Source organism: Trachurus japonicus, chromosome 1 (genome assembly GCF_045865225.1).
Source record: "Trachurus japonicus isolate A0001 chromosome 1, Traja_1.0".
Taxonomy (NCBI): Eukaryota; Metazoa; Chordata; class Actinopteri; order Carangiformes; family Carangidae; genus Trachurus; species Trachurus japonicus.
Genome location: NC_140907.1, coordinates 17,553,243 through 17,569,033, shown reverse-complemented (window position 1 = coordinate 17,569,033; position 15,791 = coordinate 17,553,243). Strand labels below are relative to the sequence as shown.

Genomic DNA, 15,791 nt, shown 5'->3' with positions numbered 1-15,791 from the left:
GCTACAGCTCTTCCTCTTTGGTATGAAGGCTGCCCGAGGTCGGTGAGCGTGTGTGTTTGTGTGTGTGTGTGTGTGTGTGTGTGTGTGTGTGTGTGTGTGTGTGTGTGTGTGCATTTGTGTGTGTATGTGTCTGAGGAGGTATTGGTGGCATTTTGGTCAAGGAGGGTCACGGTGTGTTTTGACTGACATTACTAAAAGATGCCCAATAGACTTGGCCCTGCTCTTGCTCTTTCTAGCTGCTATTGCAGTGGATGGGTGTGTGTGTGTGTGTGTGTGTGTTTGTGACAGAAAGAAAAAAGGCAGAGAGAGTAACCAAGTAAGAGTGAATAAAGGTGCAAGTGGTTCAATTTCAGGTGCCAACACCATATGATAATGCCATACTAATATACTGTAATTTCAGCAGTTATTTCAAGCCCCTCATTATCTTTCAGCTTTCTTGCACTGAAACACGAGCCTCACTCATTATTTCTTCTTCCTTCATTTTACTTAAGGAGATAAAGAATAAAATTGCTCACATTCCTCACAAGAAAATCTTATTTTATCTGTCACCAGTAGTTACTCTTCTATCCTGTTTGTCTCAGACCTTCTCTTTATCTTTCATCCCTAACAAGCCATCCTTTTATCTCATCTCCCTCTCCAGCTCTTGTCCCCCTTCTCCCTCTAGTCTATTAAGCTCCACTATTAATTTGTATGTGCGTGCTCATATGTGTGTCTGCATGTGTGCCTGTCAGAGAGAGTTCATTTGAATTTCCCTTCAATCACTTCCTATTACCCAGGTGATAAATCAGCGGGGCTGATGGAGCCCCCACCCATCCACTCTGCCCCGGGTCCAAATGCCCACCCCAGTACCAACCCAGCATGGCTTCACAGTGACATAGAAATAAGGAAAAAGAGAACGTCATTCTCTCCTTTGAGAGAAGAGGAGAGGTCAAAGGTGATCCCCTCTGTAGGATGGAGATGGTTAAACTGGTCAGACGGGGGTGACAGGCCTATAATGCACACCAGCACCCGTAATAACTGCCCTATAAACAGATTGTTCCACCCTTCACTTCTGTCTGTGTCATCAACCAGACGATGAAAACACTATTCAAAGAAAGAAGGCAATTTTCTTATTGTTGACAAAATGACTTTAGAAATGAAACAGTCCATTCGTTCCCACTGAATATGTCAGATGAAAAATCAGCTACAGATATGATGTTTGTTTTTTATTTTTATTTTTATTTTGGACAAATATAAACAGAGTCTGCTAACAACAGTGTAGTTTTAATATAAGCACCCAGTACATACTGTACAGACTGGCTGTGGACAATTTTTAGCCTTCAACATTTTGTGCTAAGTGTTTACAGTATTAGGGCGGTGTAGTGATGCAGTGTTCACTTAAAATAAAATACAACACCCATGTTCATGGCAGATCATCACCCTGCAGTGCAACATTGTGGACAATTATCAGTTTCTAAGAACAAGTTACATCAATGTGTGTTCAGACAGACAAACTATTTGCATTACTGCTTGACCTTGAGAGTAGAATCAGTTCAATGTTGGTTTTGTTTTTTTTATCATGAGATTTGTTGAGGAAAATAAAAATATATAATAATAATAATATAATAATAATAATAATAATCCCTAAACTATTCCAAAATTACCCTCATCCTGTCGATTCTTTGTCTGCAGTATGTAACCACTACTCTGGGACCACAAATCAGGCATTAACCACCAACACAATGATATTTAATTAAAATTTTTGAATCAATAAATCATTCATAAATTAGAACTGTTAGCCAATTTCTCATTCAAAATTCATGAACTTTTTACTGGCTCTCCACAGAGTTGAGGTCTGGTTCATCTGGAAATGAATATCCTCCCCACTGCGGCCACGCTCAGTTTGAGCGCAGATGAATTCCTTCCTCCCAATCCCTGTCTCAGTTTGTGGGCCTCCGAGGGAATTGTATTTGTTTATAGCCGAGCCTTTTTCCATCAGGAGTACACAAGACAATGTGGAGAGATGGAGAGAGTGGGAGATGGAGAAATCGGGAGCTATTTGGGGAATGGAGAAAAAGGGAAATACTATTATGCAAATGGAGCAATCCAACATGGCCTGTGTGTGCGTCTGTGTTTGTGCACATGTGCGTGTGTGCGCGCACGTGTGTGTGTGTGTGTGTGTGTGTGTGTGTGTGTCAGAGGGCCGATTAGGGCTCATCTGTTATTGATGTGAGATTTGGACCAAACCATTACCTTCCCAGATCTGAGTCAGTAGACCAAGCTCTCTCTTTCTGTGTGTGTGTGTGTGTGTGTGTGTGTGTGTGTATGGATGTGTGGATGTGTGTGTGGGTGGTGTGAGCAAACTAAGGTAAAGCTACTGTAAGAGAAGAATCTCCATTATTAGCATGTAGCTTGTTGGCTGAAAGTGAAATTGTCAGGAATCAGGTTGAATTCAAATACGTTTGTATTAATTGTATTCATTTATTTATTTGGATGGGGAAAATACATTACATTACTGTACACATAAAAATATGTTTCAACCTAATGTATGGTTTTACGGAGAAATTATATTTTTCAGTGACACAAAATTACTCAGCTCATGCAGTTTTTGCCTCCCTACAGAGTTTATATAGACTTTGGTAAATATATTTATAGCCAGATGTTCTTAACTCAAACATCTGTGTTCAGATCATTGTGTTCCACAAACAAAAGATACATCACATAAAAAGTGGCCAATCACAGGATGAAATATAGTCCAGGAAGTCGTATTTGAAACAGTCAAATTGCTGCATTTATTTTTACAAAGTAATCTACCAGCATTGTGATTGATCAGCCAGTCCAGTGCTTTGGAGTGTGACATTTCACTGTGTCACTGTATTTTTGCAGGACAAGCAATTTTTTTTGTCTGAGCCTCTGCATTGTGACCCCAATGCATTTACACAGTGGGTTCAGTGAAATGAATGAGGGGACTGTATTGTACTTCAGCATCTTTTCATAGTTTCACAAAGGAGGCAGCAGCTCTCATCTTCACTCATGTCTTATTCCAGCTGCTTCTCTCAGTCATGTCTGTCCTACCTATTTATGTGCCTCCCATCTTTTCTTCTTTCTTTTTTGGCTATGACTTCCTGCCCCAGGTCCAACTTCCCCCTGACACCTTTTTTTGTGCCCAACAACCCCCCCCCACACACACACACACACCTCTACAGCCGCCACCCCCGAAAAACCCCCCCTACCCCTCCACGTCCCGGCAGCTGCGTCCCTCCTCTTTGATGAGGGCTGATGGCGCTGTATGAGCGGTGGAATTGACAACATTTACGGGGGCGAATGAGAATGATCCATCTTCCTTAGCGGGCCTGTCACCCCACTGGCCAAACTTCATCATGGCCAATTACCACGGCAGACCCCGTCTTCTCTGCTGCTGCTGCCGCCGCTGCCTGGCCCCCATCTACATGGATACATGGACACATTAGACACCATTATAATAAGACAGAGAGCGGCCAAGAGAGGGAGGAGGGGGTGTAGGGGTAATGTGTATGATTCGGTGGAAAAAAAAAAAAAACTACAGGTGTGATGTGTGAGGGGGAGGAGGAAGGGGGGGGGGCACATTAAGAGAGAAAAGAGGGCTTAGAAATGTGTCTGTGAGAGAGAGAAAGAGAGAGAGAGAGATGTGTGTGTAGTATACAGGGTGTAAGCTCTTATTTGGCAGGTCACAGTCCAGTGGTTGTGTTGTGTGTTGACGAGCACAGAGGTGTTTAAGAGGTCAGTGAGCACAAACACACGCCTACATTTATGCCTTCACACACACAAACACACACACAGATGCAGGGGTATTAAAAGGGTCAGTGCAAAACTCTCACCTCATCACCTAAAGGAAATTCTGATTGCTGTCATTAGTGTGTACACACACACATACACACGCAGGTCAGCACTGATAAAAAGGAAAAAGGAATTGGAACCAATTAATACAGAAAAGTCTGACATATACTCAGCGCAGATACAAAGAGGCGAAAGAGAGGAACATATAAAAAGACCTGGACTGACAGCTACTCAGATATGTAAAGTGTTTGAGGTAACCAGGTAGTAATTATACATAATTAAATGAGCCGTATCTACTGTGTGTGTAAGCTGCATTCATTCACATTCAGTTTAAAGTGATTTTTAAAAAAGATCTTTCTGCCTTCACTTGCAACACAACCAACACCAGCGCAATTAAGGAGCCGGGGATCAAACCTTACAGTTAATAATAAATCATCAATGACTGTTGCGTGCATGTTTAAACTAAACAGGCTATATGCAGATAAATATGTGTAACCCATATAGGTGTCAAGTGCACCCACAAACAATTCTCCACCATCAGTAGATTTGTTTTTGCACGAGTAGCTTTTCTCCCCTCACTGATTTCTCCTCAGCTGTGATCGCGTCTGGATTTAAAGCTCATTAAAGCTGTGAATCTTTGAAATGAACATAACCGCTTGAATGAAGTGGTCTGCAATTTTCATTTGTAGCTTGAGCGTCTCTCTTTTAATTTTTTTCTATTAGCATCTGTTTAGCTGCGACTCCGTCCCTCCCTGTTCTGCATTTTCCGAGACAGGTCAGCATAAAGCTCTTATAATGCTGCCTCGGAGAGAGAGAGAGAGTGCCAAGCTTTCAAATTGTTGTATACTGTGGAGCTGTCAGTCCGAGCCTTTTGTGCTGCTAATGCCTCTTCATAATAAGATCTGTCCACAAATTGAGATGATAAAATTTCACTTTTTTTTTTTTCTAAACGCAAGATTATGCAAACGCTAACAAATAACAAATACAAAGTTAAGTTAACAAAGCTGACACACACATACACACAGCAGACAGGTCATTTGCCCATCATGAGCACAACGGCCCTGAGAATCTGTGGTACTTAATCTATATATAGTTGATGATCATAGTCAATACCATCACTTTAAATCATCACACACACGCAGAGTGTGTGTCTGGCAGAGCGATGAGGATGGATAGGTCATGGCTGCTGGGGTCACACACAGTTGAGGGGACGGTTTCCATCCATCCATCTGTCTGTCATGTTAACCCACGCTGAAGGTAAACAAGTATTTATCTGAATTATTGGGGTTGGTCCAGGGTTCATGTTCATGAAAATTATTTTATATGAACAGTATTTAGCATTTTCTAATGTATATTTGTATATTTGCATTTTTTTTTTTTTTTTTTTTGCAAAATAAAAAGCAGGATAAGAAATTGCATCCTCATATTAAACAATTTAAAACAAAGCTGCCATCATCTGCTGTAACCTGTACAACTGTACAATAATTTGGCCATTACTTAAAACTAGTGCATCCGTCTTAATTAATTACCATTAATTTAATCAAGGTCACACAGGAAAAACTAATATCTGTAATAGAACATAACCATAATTGTGATGTTTTTTTTTCTTTAAGCTTCACAACAGAGTTTGACTGAAAATGACTGAAAAAAAAACCCACAACCAGACATTGCTTTGTCACTTTAGCCCTCTCACTATGGTTTTAAACTTCTGCAGAGCGAGAACGGTGTGTTTGTGTGTGTGTGTGTGTGTGTGTGTGTGTGTGTGTGTGTGTGTGTCTATGTGTACAAGTGCTGAGATGATCACAGCTCTTATTGTTGTTGGTATCTGGGGAGAGAAGAGGCTTTGTGTTAGCCATGGTCACTGTGCTGTGTGTGTGTGTGTGTGTGTGTGTGTGTGTGTGTGTGTGTGTGTGTGTGTGTGTGTGTGTGTGTGTGTGTGTGTGCGTGTGTGTGTGTGCGTGTGTGTGTGCGTGTGTGTGTGCGTGTGTGTGTGTGTGTGTGTGTGTGTGTGTGTGTGTGTGTGTGTGTGTGTGTGTGTGTGTGTGTGTGTGTGTGTGTGTGTGTGTGTGTGTGTGTGTGTGTGTGTGTGTGTGTGTGTGTGTGTGTGTGTGTGTGTGTGTGTGTGTGTGTGAGGGGAAGAGATGAAGAGAAAGAGGAAGCTGATCTTGTGGTTATAGACTGTTGGACTTGGTTGTACAGTAAATCCCTGTCTTTGTAAACAGATCAATAAACTCTCAGCTGTAGGTGCCTCTCTATGTGTGTGTGTGTGTGTGTGTGTGTGTGTGTGTGTGTGTGCGTGCTTGTTCACACTAAAGCTTCTTTGCTCTCTGCTATGAGGAAGCATGTCAGAAATGTAGCAGTATATATCAGACAGATTGATCACATCTGTAAGCAACATCCAGAACTGCTCTATATATTCATGTTATATCAGAAGATTTCATGATTTGCTTTGTCGTTGGAACTCACCGAACTTCTTTCTCCACTTCCTCCTTCTGCCCAGACGTCAGATTATTCGGCCATGGCCTCGCTAGCAGGCGGACTGGACGAGATGAAGAACAGTTTGGCCAATCCTGGTACAGGGGCAGAGCTAGGAGCCAGTGTTTCCGGTCCACAGTCCTATTCACTAGTTCCAGGTAAGAAAGACTCATTTTGAATAATACCAACAAGAAACAAAGGTGTTTAACAGAACAAAAAAAATTGTTTTAGTATAACATCATATCTTCATCAGACAATCTGATGTAGATGTGGCAGCTATTTCAAATATGTATTTTTCAGCCCTTTTTTTTTTTTTTTAATTTTGGATGCCTGGTCAGTGACATCAGTTTTAATGCCTAGTGCGATCACATTTTATTGATGGTGAGAAACCAGTCTTTGTTCCACTTTTATACAGCAGCACTCAAACTTTCATCATTTTAGTCATTTCCTGTAAAAACCAATCATAAGGGGACGAACGGTCAGATGTTGGGAGATGTCCTCCTCGATGGTCATGTGAAAAAGGTGAATGATAAGAAGAGGAACGAATTAGAGACAATTAAAGGTGAAAGCTCTAATTTCCCACGTTGGAAGCAATGATGGAGACATTATTTGATAGCTCTGCCTCTGCCGTCATTTCATAATTCACAATCACTTAGCAATAATTTCATAGGATAAATTCAGTACATTGCATTTTCACTGAATTTACAATCAAGCCCAATTGATTTAACCTGCTTAAAGTGCTCAGTGCTTTAGATCTCAGGAGAGGAGAGAAGCCTGGAGGAAAGGAGCAAAAGAAAGGTTGAAGCTTAGAGGAAAAGTGAGAGCCTCGTCTCTTTCTCTGTCTCCATTTAGGGGCGCTGGGAGAGGCAGCGGTTAATTAAGAGTAGACCAGGGAGCACTTGGACAAGGCTTCGACGTTCCCATCTGTAATGAGGGGAATCATAGAGCTGGGAATTTGGGGATATCTGGGAATGGGCTTCCTTTTTTTCTTTGCCCTCTGAAACCACCGAGGAATATTACCTGCTCACACCGAGAGACAGACAGAGACAGAGAGGGAGAGCAAGAGAGAGAAACAGAGAGAGAGAGAGAGATAAAATTTCCATTTCTGCTTATGCATGCAAACACACACATTCATATTCACACACACACTTTCTGAATATTATGCAGGCATTTCCTTGCCTGTCTTCTCCCTCAGAATAGAGCTCCCTCTAGGGGATCAGACGTCTGTGTGTTTGACGCAATGTTATTTTTGCATCCTTGAAGTCTTGATACTCTGGACACACACACACACACTCAAGAGCCACATTTACACGCTCAATCTTCCTTTCTGAGGTCTTTCCAAATCTGTAGGGCATTTTCATTTTCCCCTGAACTTCACCCAGCGCTACGCAAGTGCAAACACACAAAGGGACACCGTGTGCGCCCTCGATCCCTCCAGATTTGACATGTGTTGCTCTGATGGCCGCTTGATGTGGACGAGTTAGGTAGCGAGACAGTGAGGGAGAAAGAGAGGCAGAGGATGTGTGAGACGGAGGAGACTTGTACTTGTTCGTTGACCTCTACGGCAGAGCTGTGGAGAACAGATACATCAACACAACTGGCATAAATATGCACAACACACACTGCGTGCACAGACACAGAAACATATGCACGCACACACACACATACACACACACACCTCAGAGGATCTGGCCCTGTCTGCCCCCTCTAAGTTGGGCTGTAGAGAGTCCATCTCTCCTCTCCTCCACCCTCTCCTCCCTCTCCTCCTTGCCCTGTGCACTGACCCTGAGCGGATGAGTAGCCCGTCTGCACTAATGCCTCGCTGTCGCGTCAAACACCAAGAAAAACTTTACTACACCGAGACAGGAGAGAGGAGGTGAAGAGGGACAGAGGAGGCTGGAGTAGAGAAGGGGTCTGTGGGAGAGAAACACGAGCAGGGAGGGGTGGGATGCAAGTGTTGAGTATTAAGGGACCAGAAATATGAGAGGACAAGATGTTGGAACCTCAGAAGATTTGTAACAAAATGACAACTCCATTTCTGCCCCCCACCCCCCAAAAATCCCCAATAGTTAAGGTTGACCAATATTGACACACATCAACCAATCCATACCACATAAACAGATATTTTTGAAACCAAGCCCTAAATTAGATTTTTAGGCGTGGATCATCAAAATACAATACAGTGTCCATAGATTAAACCATACAAAGGAATACACAAGTTAAAATTACATTTGAAAGTTATAGTGCTGCTTAAATGTTAATTCTTCTGTAAAAATAAGAATAAGTCGTTATAAATAGAACATAGTAAGACACTCTGAAAGTGGCCATTCAGCATCATGGATGTCTTCCTTTTGATACATCGAGTGACTTAAAGGGATAGTTCAACATTTTGGCAAATTGGCCCATTGCCATAATCGCTATAGTCATAGCAGTAGGTTCGTTACCTTTAATTGTTGGTGTAAGCTATTTTTAGAACGGCGGAGCGGAACAACAGGCTGCTCAGGGCTACACTATGGAGGCTAAGGGAATTTCTTGGTTTTCCTCATCAAACTCATCAAATACACAACCCAACAACTCCAAAAGGCTGTCGTGGACAAGTTGTGACCTGCACATTCACCACGCTATGAGATAATAATGGAACGTTACGAAACGGAGCCGTTTTAGAGGTAAATTCATGCAAAACCGCTGATGCGTGTTGCGTTCAGGGACAGTTTTTCAGCAAGCAGACTCTGTATTTACCCTGTATTTACCTCGAAAACGGCTCCATTTCGTAACGTTCCATTATTATCTCATAGCGTGGTGAATGTGCAGGTCACAACTTGTCCACAAAAGCGTTTTGGAGTTTTGGGATTTTGTATTTGATGAGTTTGATGAGGGAAACCAAGAAATTCCTTTAGCCTCCATAGTGTAGCTCTGAGCAGCCTGCCGCTCCGCTCCTCCATTCTAAAAATAGCTTACACCGACAAATAAAGGTAACGAACCTACTGCTATGACTATAGCGATTATGGCAATGGGCCAATTTGCCAAAATGTTGAACTATCCCTTTAATACTTATGCACCTTTTCTTAAATACAACACTGCAACTTCCCTTCATCACTGCTACTAAAACCTCCCCTCCTTATTTTAGCCCAGGTTGTTCTCTCCACTCAACCAGTTTTCCCTTCTCCTGGTCTTTCATGTTTTCTTCTCAGTTTCACTCTCCTGCCCCCCCCCCCCCCCCCTCCTCCTCCTCCTCCTCCTGCCCCCCCTCAGTTAGTTAGTGGTGGTTAAGTGGAGGGGAAGTGAATGGGATTGATGGTGTTACCATCTGAGCTGTTTATGATGATGATAAATGTGTGTGTGCATGGGCAGGGGAGGAGGAGGAGGACGTTGGTGTGTGTGTGTGTATGTGTGTGTGTGATGATGATGATGAATGGAGGGCTCCCTCTTCACGCACTCCTACAGTCTACTGCGTGCAAACACAGAGAAATGATTTGGGCTGACACACTGTCATGTAATCTAATGCAGTTATATATCCTATTCACCAAGTGACAGACAGAGGAGGAGGAGGAGGAGGAGGAGGAGGAGGAGGAGGAGGGGTGGGTGGTGAGTGGTGATAGCAAGAGGAAGGGGAGTCAGTAAATTAATAGATGCCAGTGGATTGAAAACAAGAGGAGAAGAAACAAAAAGAAGAGGGTCATCCTGAATGTATTTTTCAGTAAATATCCTACATGGACATGTTGCATCTTCAGGGCGATAATTGTTACCGTTACCAGTTCTTAGTAAATCAAAACCACATTAATATTCAATCACTGGTATTAACACTGTCAGGACTATATAGTAACTGTCATTGGCCAATTTCTATAGGAGAGCATCAACTAATAACATTAATGCTGGCTCTAGTCCACTCAGGTGTTGCAGTTGCAGGGCGCTGGTGCTGTGCAGCCTGACTCAATCAAATGTCCTGATGGACATTGTGGTTAGCTCCACTCGTGTTTCTGCTGCTAAACTTGAACTGTTTTTCCTCAAAAGTTTGTCAAAGATCATTTCATTTCTGAGAATGGAGTTGACCAGCTTTTGTTGTGCTGTTGAGCTCCAAAGCTCTTTGTCTTTGTGTGTTTGAAGCAACACCAACAATGACTCACCACCTTTCAGTTTCTCTCAGACTTCCTGTCTGTGGCTCTCAGATCCATGAAAACATAAATCTGACAAACATCTTACCTCATTTTTAAAAGAACTAAAAAAAAAAAATACTGATTTTCATTCTGCCAAAGGCACATGCCTTAACTCCAACAGTGTGGCTCAATAATGTGGTTTTAATGACTTTGGACGAGTTGAAGCTTATCAGACTTTGGCTAAAGATAAACAGAAAACATGTTTGGGACTGGTTTGTGATCTCCACATTTCCTGGTATTGTGCCAAAGTATACCAATACTGTAATACAGTTAAAACCTAATTTACTATTCTGTTGTCTTTACTGTTCTCCTGTTGTGATTCTATCAAAAATAATCCTTGATGGTAAAGGTCATATGCAAAATTTGAGGGATGTGCCTTTTTGACATGCTTCCAATTTACATATCATAAATCAAAATCTTAATCACATTATGTGAAAACATTAATTCAATGGTTTGGGTCAGGTGCTACAAACGTGTAGCATGAGACAATTAAATAACATTTAACATAACACAATACAATTATGGTGTGAACAGCATCCAGCAGGAACACACAGTATAGGGCTAGGAGGTATACATGTGATTTTAGTAAATTAGTGACAGTGTTGACACTAATTATGATATTGATAGCAGAGAAAGTGATGACAGCGTGTGTGTGTGTGTGTGTCTCTGTGTGTGGTTACAGGTCGAGACATAGCCAGCACAACTCTGCCAGGCTACCCTCCTCATGTTCCTCCCACTGGACAGGGCAGCTATTCCACTCCTTCCCTCACTGGCATGGTACCTGGTGAGTACACAGACACACATACAAACATCCACACAGAGCTAAAGGGACATTTATTCGTTATAAAGCAGAGTTTTAGGGGAAAAAGCCACTGTGCGGTAATTCACTCTCACCATCTTTTCAGCAGATGTGTAACTGCACTTATATATCTGTTTGAATCCCCACTGGATGCATGTGTGGAGCGTTCCCTGTGTGAGTGCATGTCTTCAGGGGGTGTACTTGGCTTTGCCACTTCCTCTTTCTTGTCTGTCTCTACACCGTGGCTGACAGTCCTCCCAGGGGGTGACGTGTGCGTGTTTTTGTGTCCATCTATACATGTGTCTGTTTGTCTTTGTGTGTGTGTGTTTGTGCCTCTGTGTGTGTGTGTGTGTGTGTGTGTGTGTGTGTGTGTATCATTACAAACCAGCCACAGTAGCACAGCTGTCCCTCCTCAACATTAGTAATTTGTTTTTAATGAGAATCACCAGTGACCCACGACTAATTCATTCATTCCCTTCCACTCCGCCTTCTACGCCGCTTTTGTGTTTCAATCCTGGACCGCCATTCTTGCTCTCTCTATCTTTCTCTTTTTCTCTCTCTCTCGCTTTCCCTCTCTCTCTTTCTCTTTTTCTCTCTCTCGCTTTCCCTCTCTCTCTCTCGGTCTTGCAGCCGTGGTCCTGGTCAGTGTGAAGTAGCTACACTGCAGAGAAGTCGAGGGAGAAACACAAAAGCAACAGCAGCAGCGAAACAAAGTCAAAACAACGTTGTTTACAAGTTCTTGTCTCTGTGTATTCCCAATCATTCAGTTTGTGACACACACACAGAAACACACACACACACACACACATACACACACACTCTCTCAGTGGACATGTAGGAACAGCACGTCTAAAGATGGGTGACCCTGTCGGCCTGTCCCCCTGTGCTCACCCCATCCTGTCCTCAGGTTTGACAGCATATCTGTGTGTGTGTGTGTGTGTGTGTGTGTGTGTTTGTTGGTGTATGTTTATATGTGTGTTGATATACAATGTTTGTGCGTATGTGTGTTTGTTTTTGACAGTGTTTGTGTGTGTGTGTATGTGCATGTGCGACCTTGACACTAAGCTACACAAGGGAGACCCTGAGCCCCCGCTCCCTCCCTCCCCTCGTTTCCTAAACAACCTGACACGTTGCCGTCACTACGGTGATGACAAGGGGAGGATGTTCGCACCCAGGGATGCCATGGAGACCACATCCCGACCCCACCTGACAGCTAAACATACACACACATAACTACACACATAACACACTTGCACAAAGGGTAGTGCCAGAAAGAAAACTTGGGTAGTGCATCCAAACACACACAAACACACACACGTACACGTACACACACACTCACACTCACAGTTTCGACATCTAAATTCTTCTCAGTGAATATTCGAAGCTGTCTGAGTCCACAAGCTGACTAGAATTAGTGGAGGAGATAATCTCTCAACTTTGCTTCCTCTGGCTTCACCATGTTTTATCTCAGCACTTCTCAGGCAAATTATTCTCCTTTTTGTCCGCTCTGTCTAATATCATACCTTCATTAAGCAAGCAACTCTCTTCTGCTGTTCCTCTTCTCTCCCTCTGCCTCTCTGTCTCTCTCTCTGCAGCAGGGGGGCTGACACTCAGAGGGGGTGTAGGAGAGCAGTGAGGCAGAACCGACAGAACGAGAGGGAAAGAGGAGGAGCGGGTGGGAGGGAGGTTGGAGGGAGGGGGCATCAGGGTCTGTGACTGTCAGCTATGGGAGAGGGATCCCCCGGGAGGAGTGAAGGTTCAGGAGGAAAGAAAGAAAGAAAGAGCAAAAGAGTGGAGAGAGAGAAAAAGAGAGCAAGTCAGCGGAGGAGAGGTGGAGAGAGAAAAAGAGGAGAAGAAATGGGGAAGAATGTTGTTTTGATGTGAAGGGTGACGAGCGGGCTGTAGTCAGGCAGGCCAGAGGACGAGAAATAAAGAGGAAGGGGTGAAGGGAAGAGAGGGAGGGGAAGACAAGAGGGAGAGTAGACCCCAGGCAGTAAGTGGTAAATGAGGTAGAAAAGCTATGCTATCATCCACTGTATGGCAGGACCACTGCAGTCTCACTGAGTCAACTCAACTCATCTCTCAACTAGTCCGCACAATAACAGCAGCTGCTCATTACCTTTACAGAAAGCACACATACCACCACCATAGTTAAAGTTTGCTTTGGCATGGACACAAAAATGACTTGGTAAAGGTTGCACGTGCACACTTAAATTAACATTTTCGAGTTTGTTAGACGCTGTAACTATTGGCTCTGGTCTCATTTAGCTAGCCAGAATATGCCCAGCAGGTGTAATCCAGTATTAACCAGGTTCAGGTTTCTGATCACTGGTGCAGTGTGCACGTGGAGATGTTGATGTACACATTGTTTGTTCATGAAACAAAGTTAGGATGATCAATAATGTAATGACCATGTTGCAAGTCTGGAGTTTCTCCCATCAACCATATAAATGAGCAGGGTTCGAAACCACAGGAAACAAACTCTGCACTCCCTTTAAACACTGAGGTGACTCCGTATTTGCAGTAATTAGGGATTCATCAAATGAAAATGAGTCAAAATGAGTTTTAAAACTTGATGAGCATAGATCTTCATGAAACATAAAGAAAACTAATATCAACAAAAAATATTTTTCCTGTTTGTCTTTTTCTTTCAGGTGGAGATTTTTCCGGAAGTCCGTATTCCCATCCACAGTATTCCACATACAACGAATCGTGGAGATTTCCTAACCCCAGTTTATTAGGTAGGTGAATCCCATATCTCACCAGCCAGCCTCTGCTTACCAGAACTGGATCAATAATTGTATCAATGAATTTCATTTCATTCTACCTCACATCCCACTTCCAGCCCGTCTAATACTCTCTTGCAATATGTATCTTCATGCTCCACTGTTCGTTTTTCCATTACATTTCATTTTGTATTGTACTGTACAGTACAATACATCAAAGACATACTAATGGTTCTGTGCAAGGATTTCTGTTCTTTCTTTCTTTCTTTTTCTTTTTTTTTTTACAACCGGCAATTTGGTGTGTGAATGGATTTGAAGAAGAGGATGGCAGAGAGTTAGAGAGAGAGAGAGGAAGGACCATATTAGGGGGCGTCTATCTGCATCTCATCAGCATTGCATTCTAGAATTTGTTGGTTTTGATGTTATAAACTATAGTTTCCCTGGAGGACGCTGACCCTGATCATTTATTTTATTCAGTCAGTCTCATGTTAATCGTCACTCGAATCAACAGTGGCCTGCGTTACTCATTGGCAGTGAGAGCTGGACAGTGTTTTATGGTTTTTATATGAATGTGTCATAGTTACATAGAACCTAGTTTGATGCAAATGTATTCAACTCTGGTCATGCCTCTCACATGACAGCAATGATGAGAGGGTAACTTTAGTTCAAGATCTGAAGTACATTAAATACAAAGACAGATATACATACAAATAGATAATCCTTTCATGTTGCACTAAAGCTTAAAATCTTAATTCTAACTTGGCCTTCTCTTATTGTCAGCAAATCTCAAAATAGTAGTTTATTATGATTCTTGCCTGCCACTCATTACAGCACCAGTCAAAACTCACAACCTGTTTTTAAAGATTTACATCTGTAGTAGAAACCAATGGACTTTGGGCTAAGCACCACAGACTGGATAGGGAAATTGGAAAGTATTGAGAAACAGACTAACACATTATTTCTGTTTTTTTATGGGATTCAAGACAAATATAAACTATCACCGGCAATATTCCTCAATGCAAGTGAATCAGTAACATTACAAGTGTGTAACCCTAATCCAAACTAGAAATGAACAGCCCAACACACCTTTCCATCCGTGTTTATCAGGACAAATTAACTCCCGGACAAAAACAGTCAGTATCAAAGTCAACGTCAAGGGAGCCATTTCAGGGGTCATGTTTAAAGGTGAACGGGTCAGGGGGTGATGGTGTAAAAGGTCAATAGGTGAGAGGGGTCAGTGCTGCGCTGACCTGTAGTTTTCCCCCACCCTTTCCTCTCCTCACTTCTCCTTTTCCCTCCTTCCTTCCTTCCCTCCATCCCTCTGTCCCCAGTGTTTCAGCAGGATTATGGGTCTCTCCTGGGGACGGAAATTGGCTGCTCCTCCAGTCTCTTCACCAGCCAGGCAGGACAGATGCAAGGTAGGTGGAGAAAAAGACAGAGAGAGAGAGAAAAACCACAAATGAGAGAGTAGAGAGAATTTAGCAGTGTGTGATGATGCAGGTAGGATAATCTGTGAGAGACTTTAGCATGATAGAATATGAGAACTAGATAGGAGACACTGAAATGTTTAACATTGACGACAGGGGAAACAGAAAGGCAGTGATACAAAGGAAAGGCAGCGAGGGAGAAGGAGAGAAGAGGTGACGAATGAAAGAAAAGGGAGTTAAATAAAGAGGCAAAAGGGGAGAGAGGGCGTCTGAAGTCCTGAGTGAGACTAAATAGTTTGTCAGGCCGGCTTAATGCCTCACTTCCCCAAAGAGCCTCTGGAGATTACCTGGACTATGGACAGACATAACCTGTCAACACACAGCCTGGCTGATTGATGGAACTGACAGAGACAGG

At 42.8% G+C, this 15,791-nt stretch overlaps 1 protein-coding gene across 2 annotated transcripts in view; it reads left to right on the top strand.

Moving 5' to 3' along the window:
* pax5 (paired box 5) overlaps positions 1-15,791 on the top strand; it is a 51,964-nt gene that overhangs the window by 31,726 nt on the left and 4,447 nt on the right. For both annotated transcript variants that reach the window (XM_085777397.1, XM_085777405.1), the window contains exons 7-10: positions 6,296-6,428; positions 11,107-11,208; positions 13,878-13,964; positions 15,281-15,367. In XM_085777397.1, the coding sequence (XP_085633523.1) occupies positions 6,296-6,428; positions 11,107-11,208; positions 13,878-13,964; positions 15,281-15,367 (409 nt within the window). The remainder of the gene's footprint in view (positions 1-6,295; positions 6,429-11,106; positions 11,209-13,877; positions 13,965-15,280; positions 15,368-15,791) is intronic.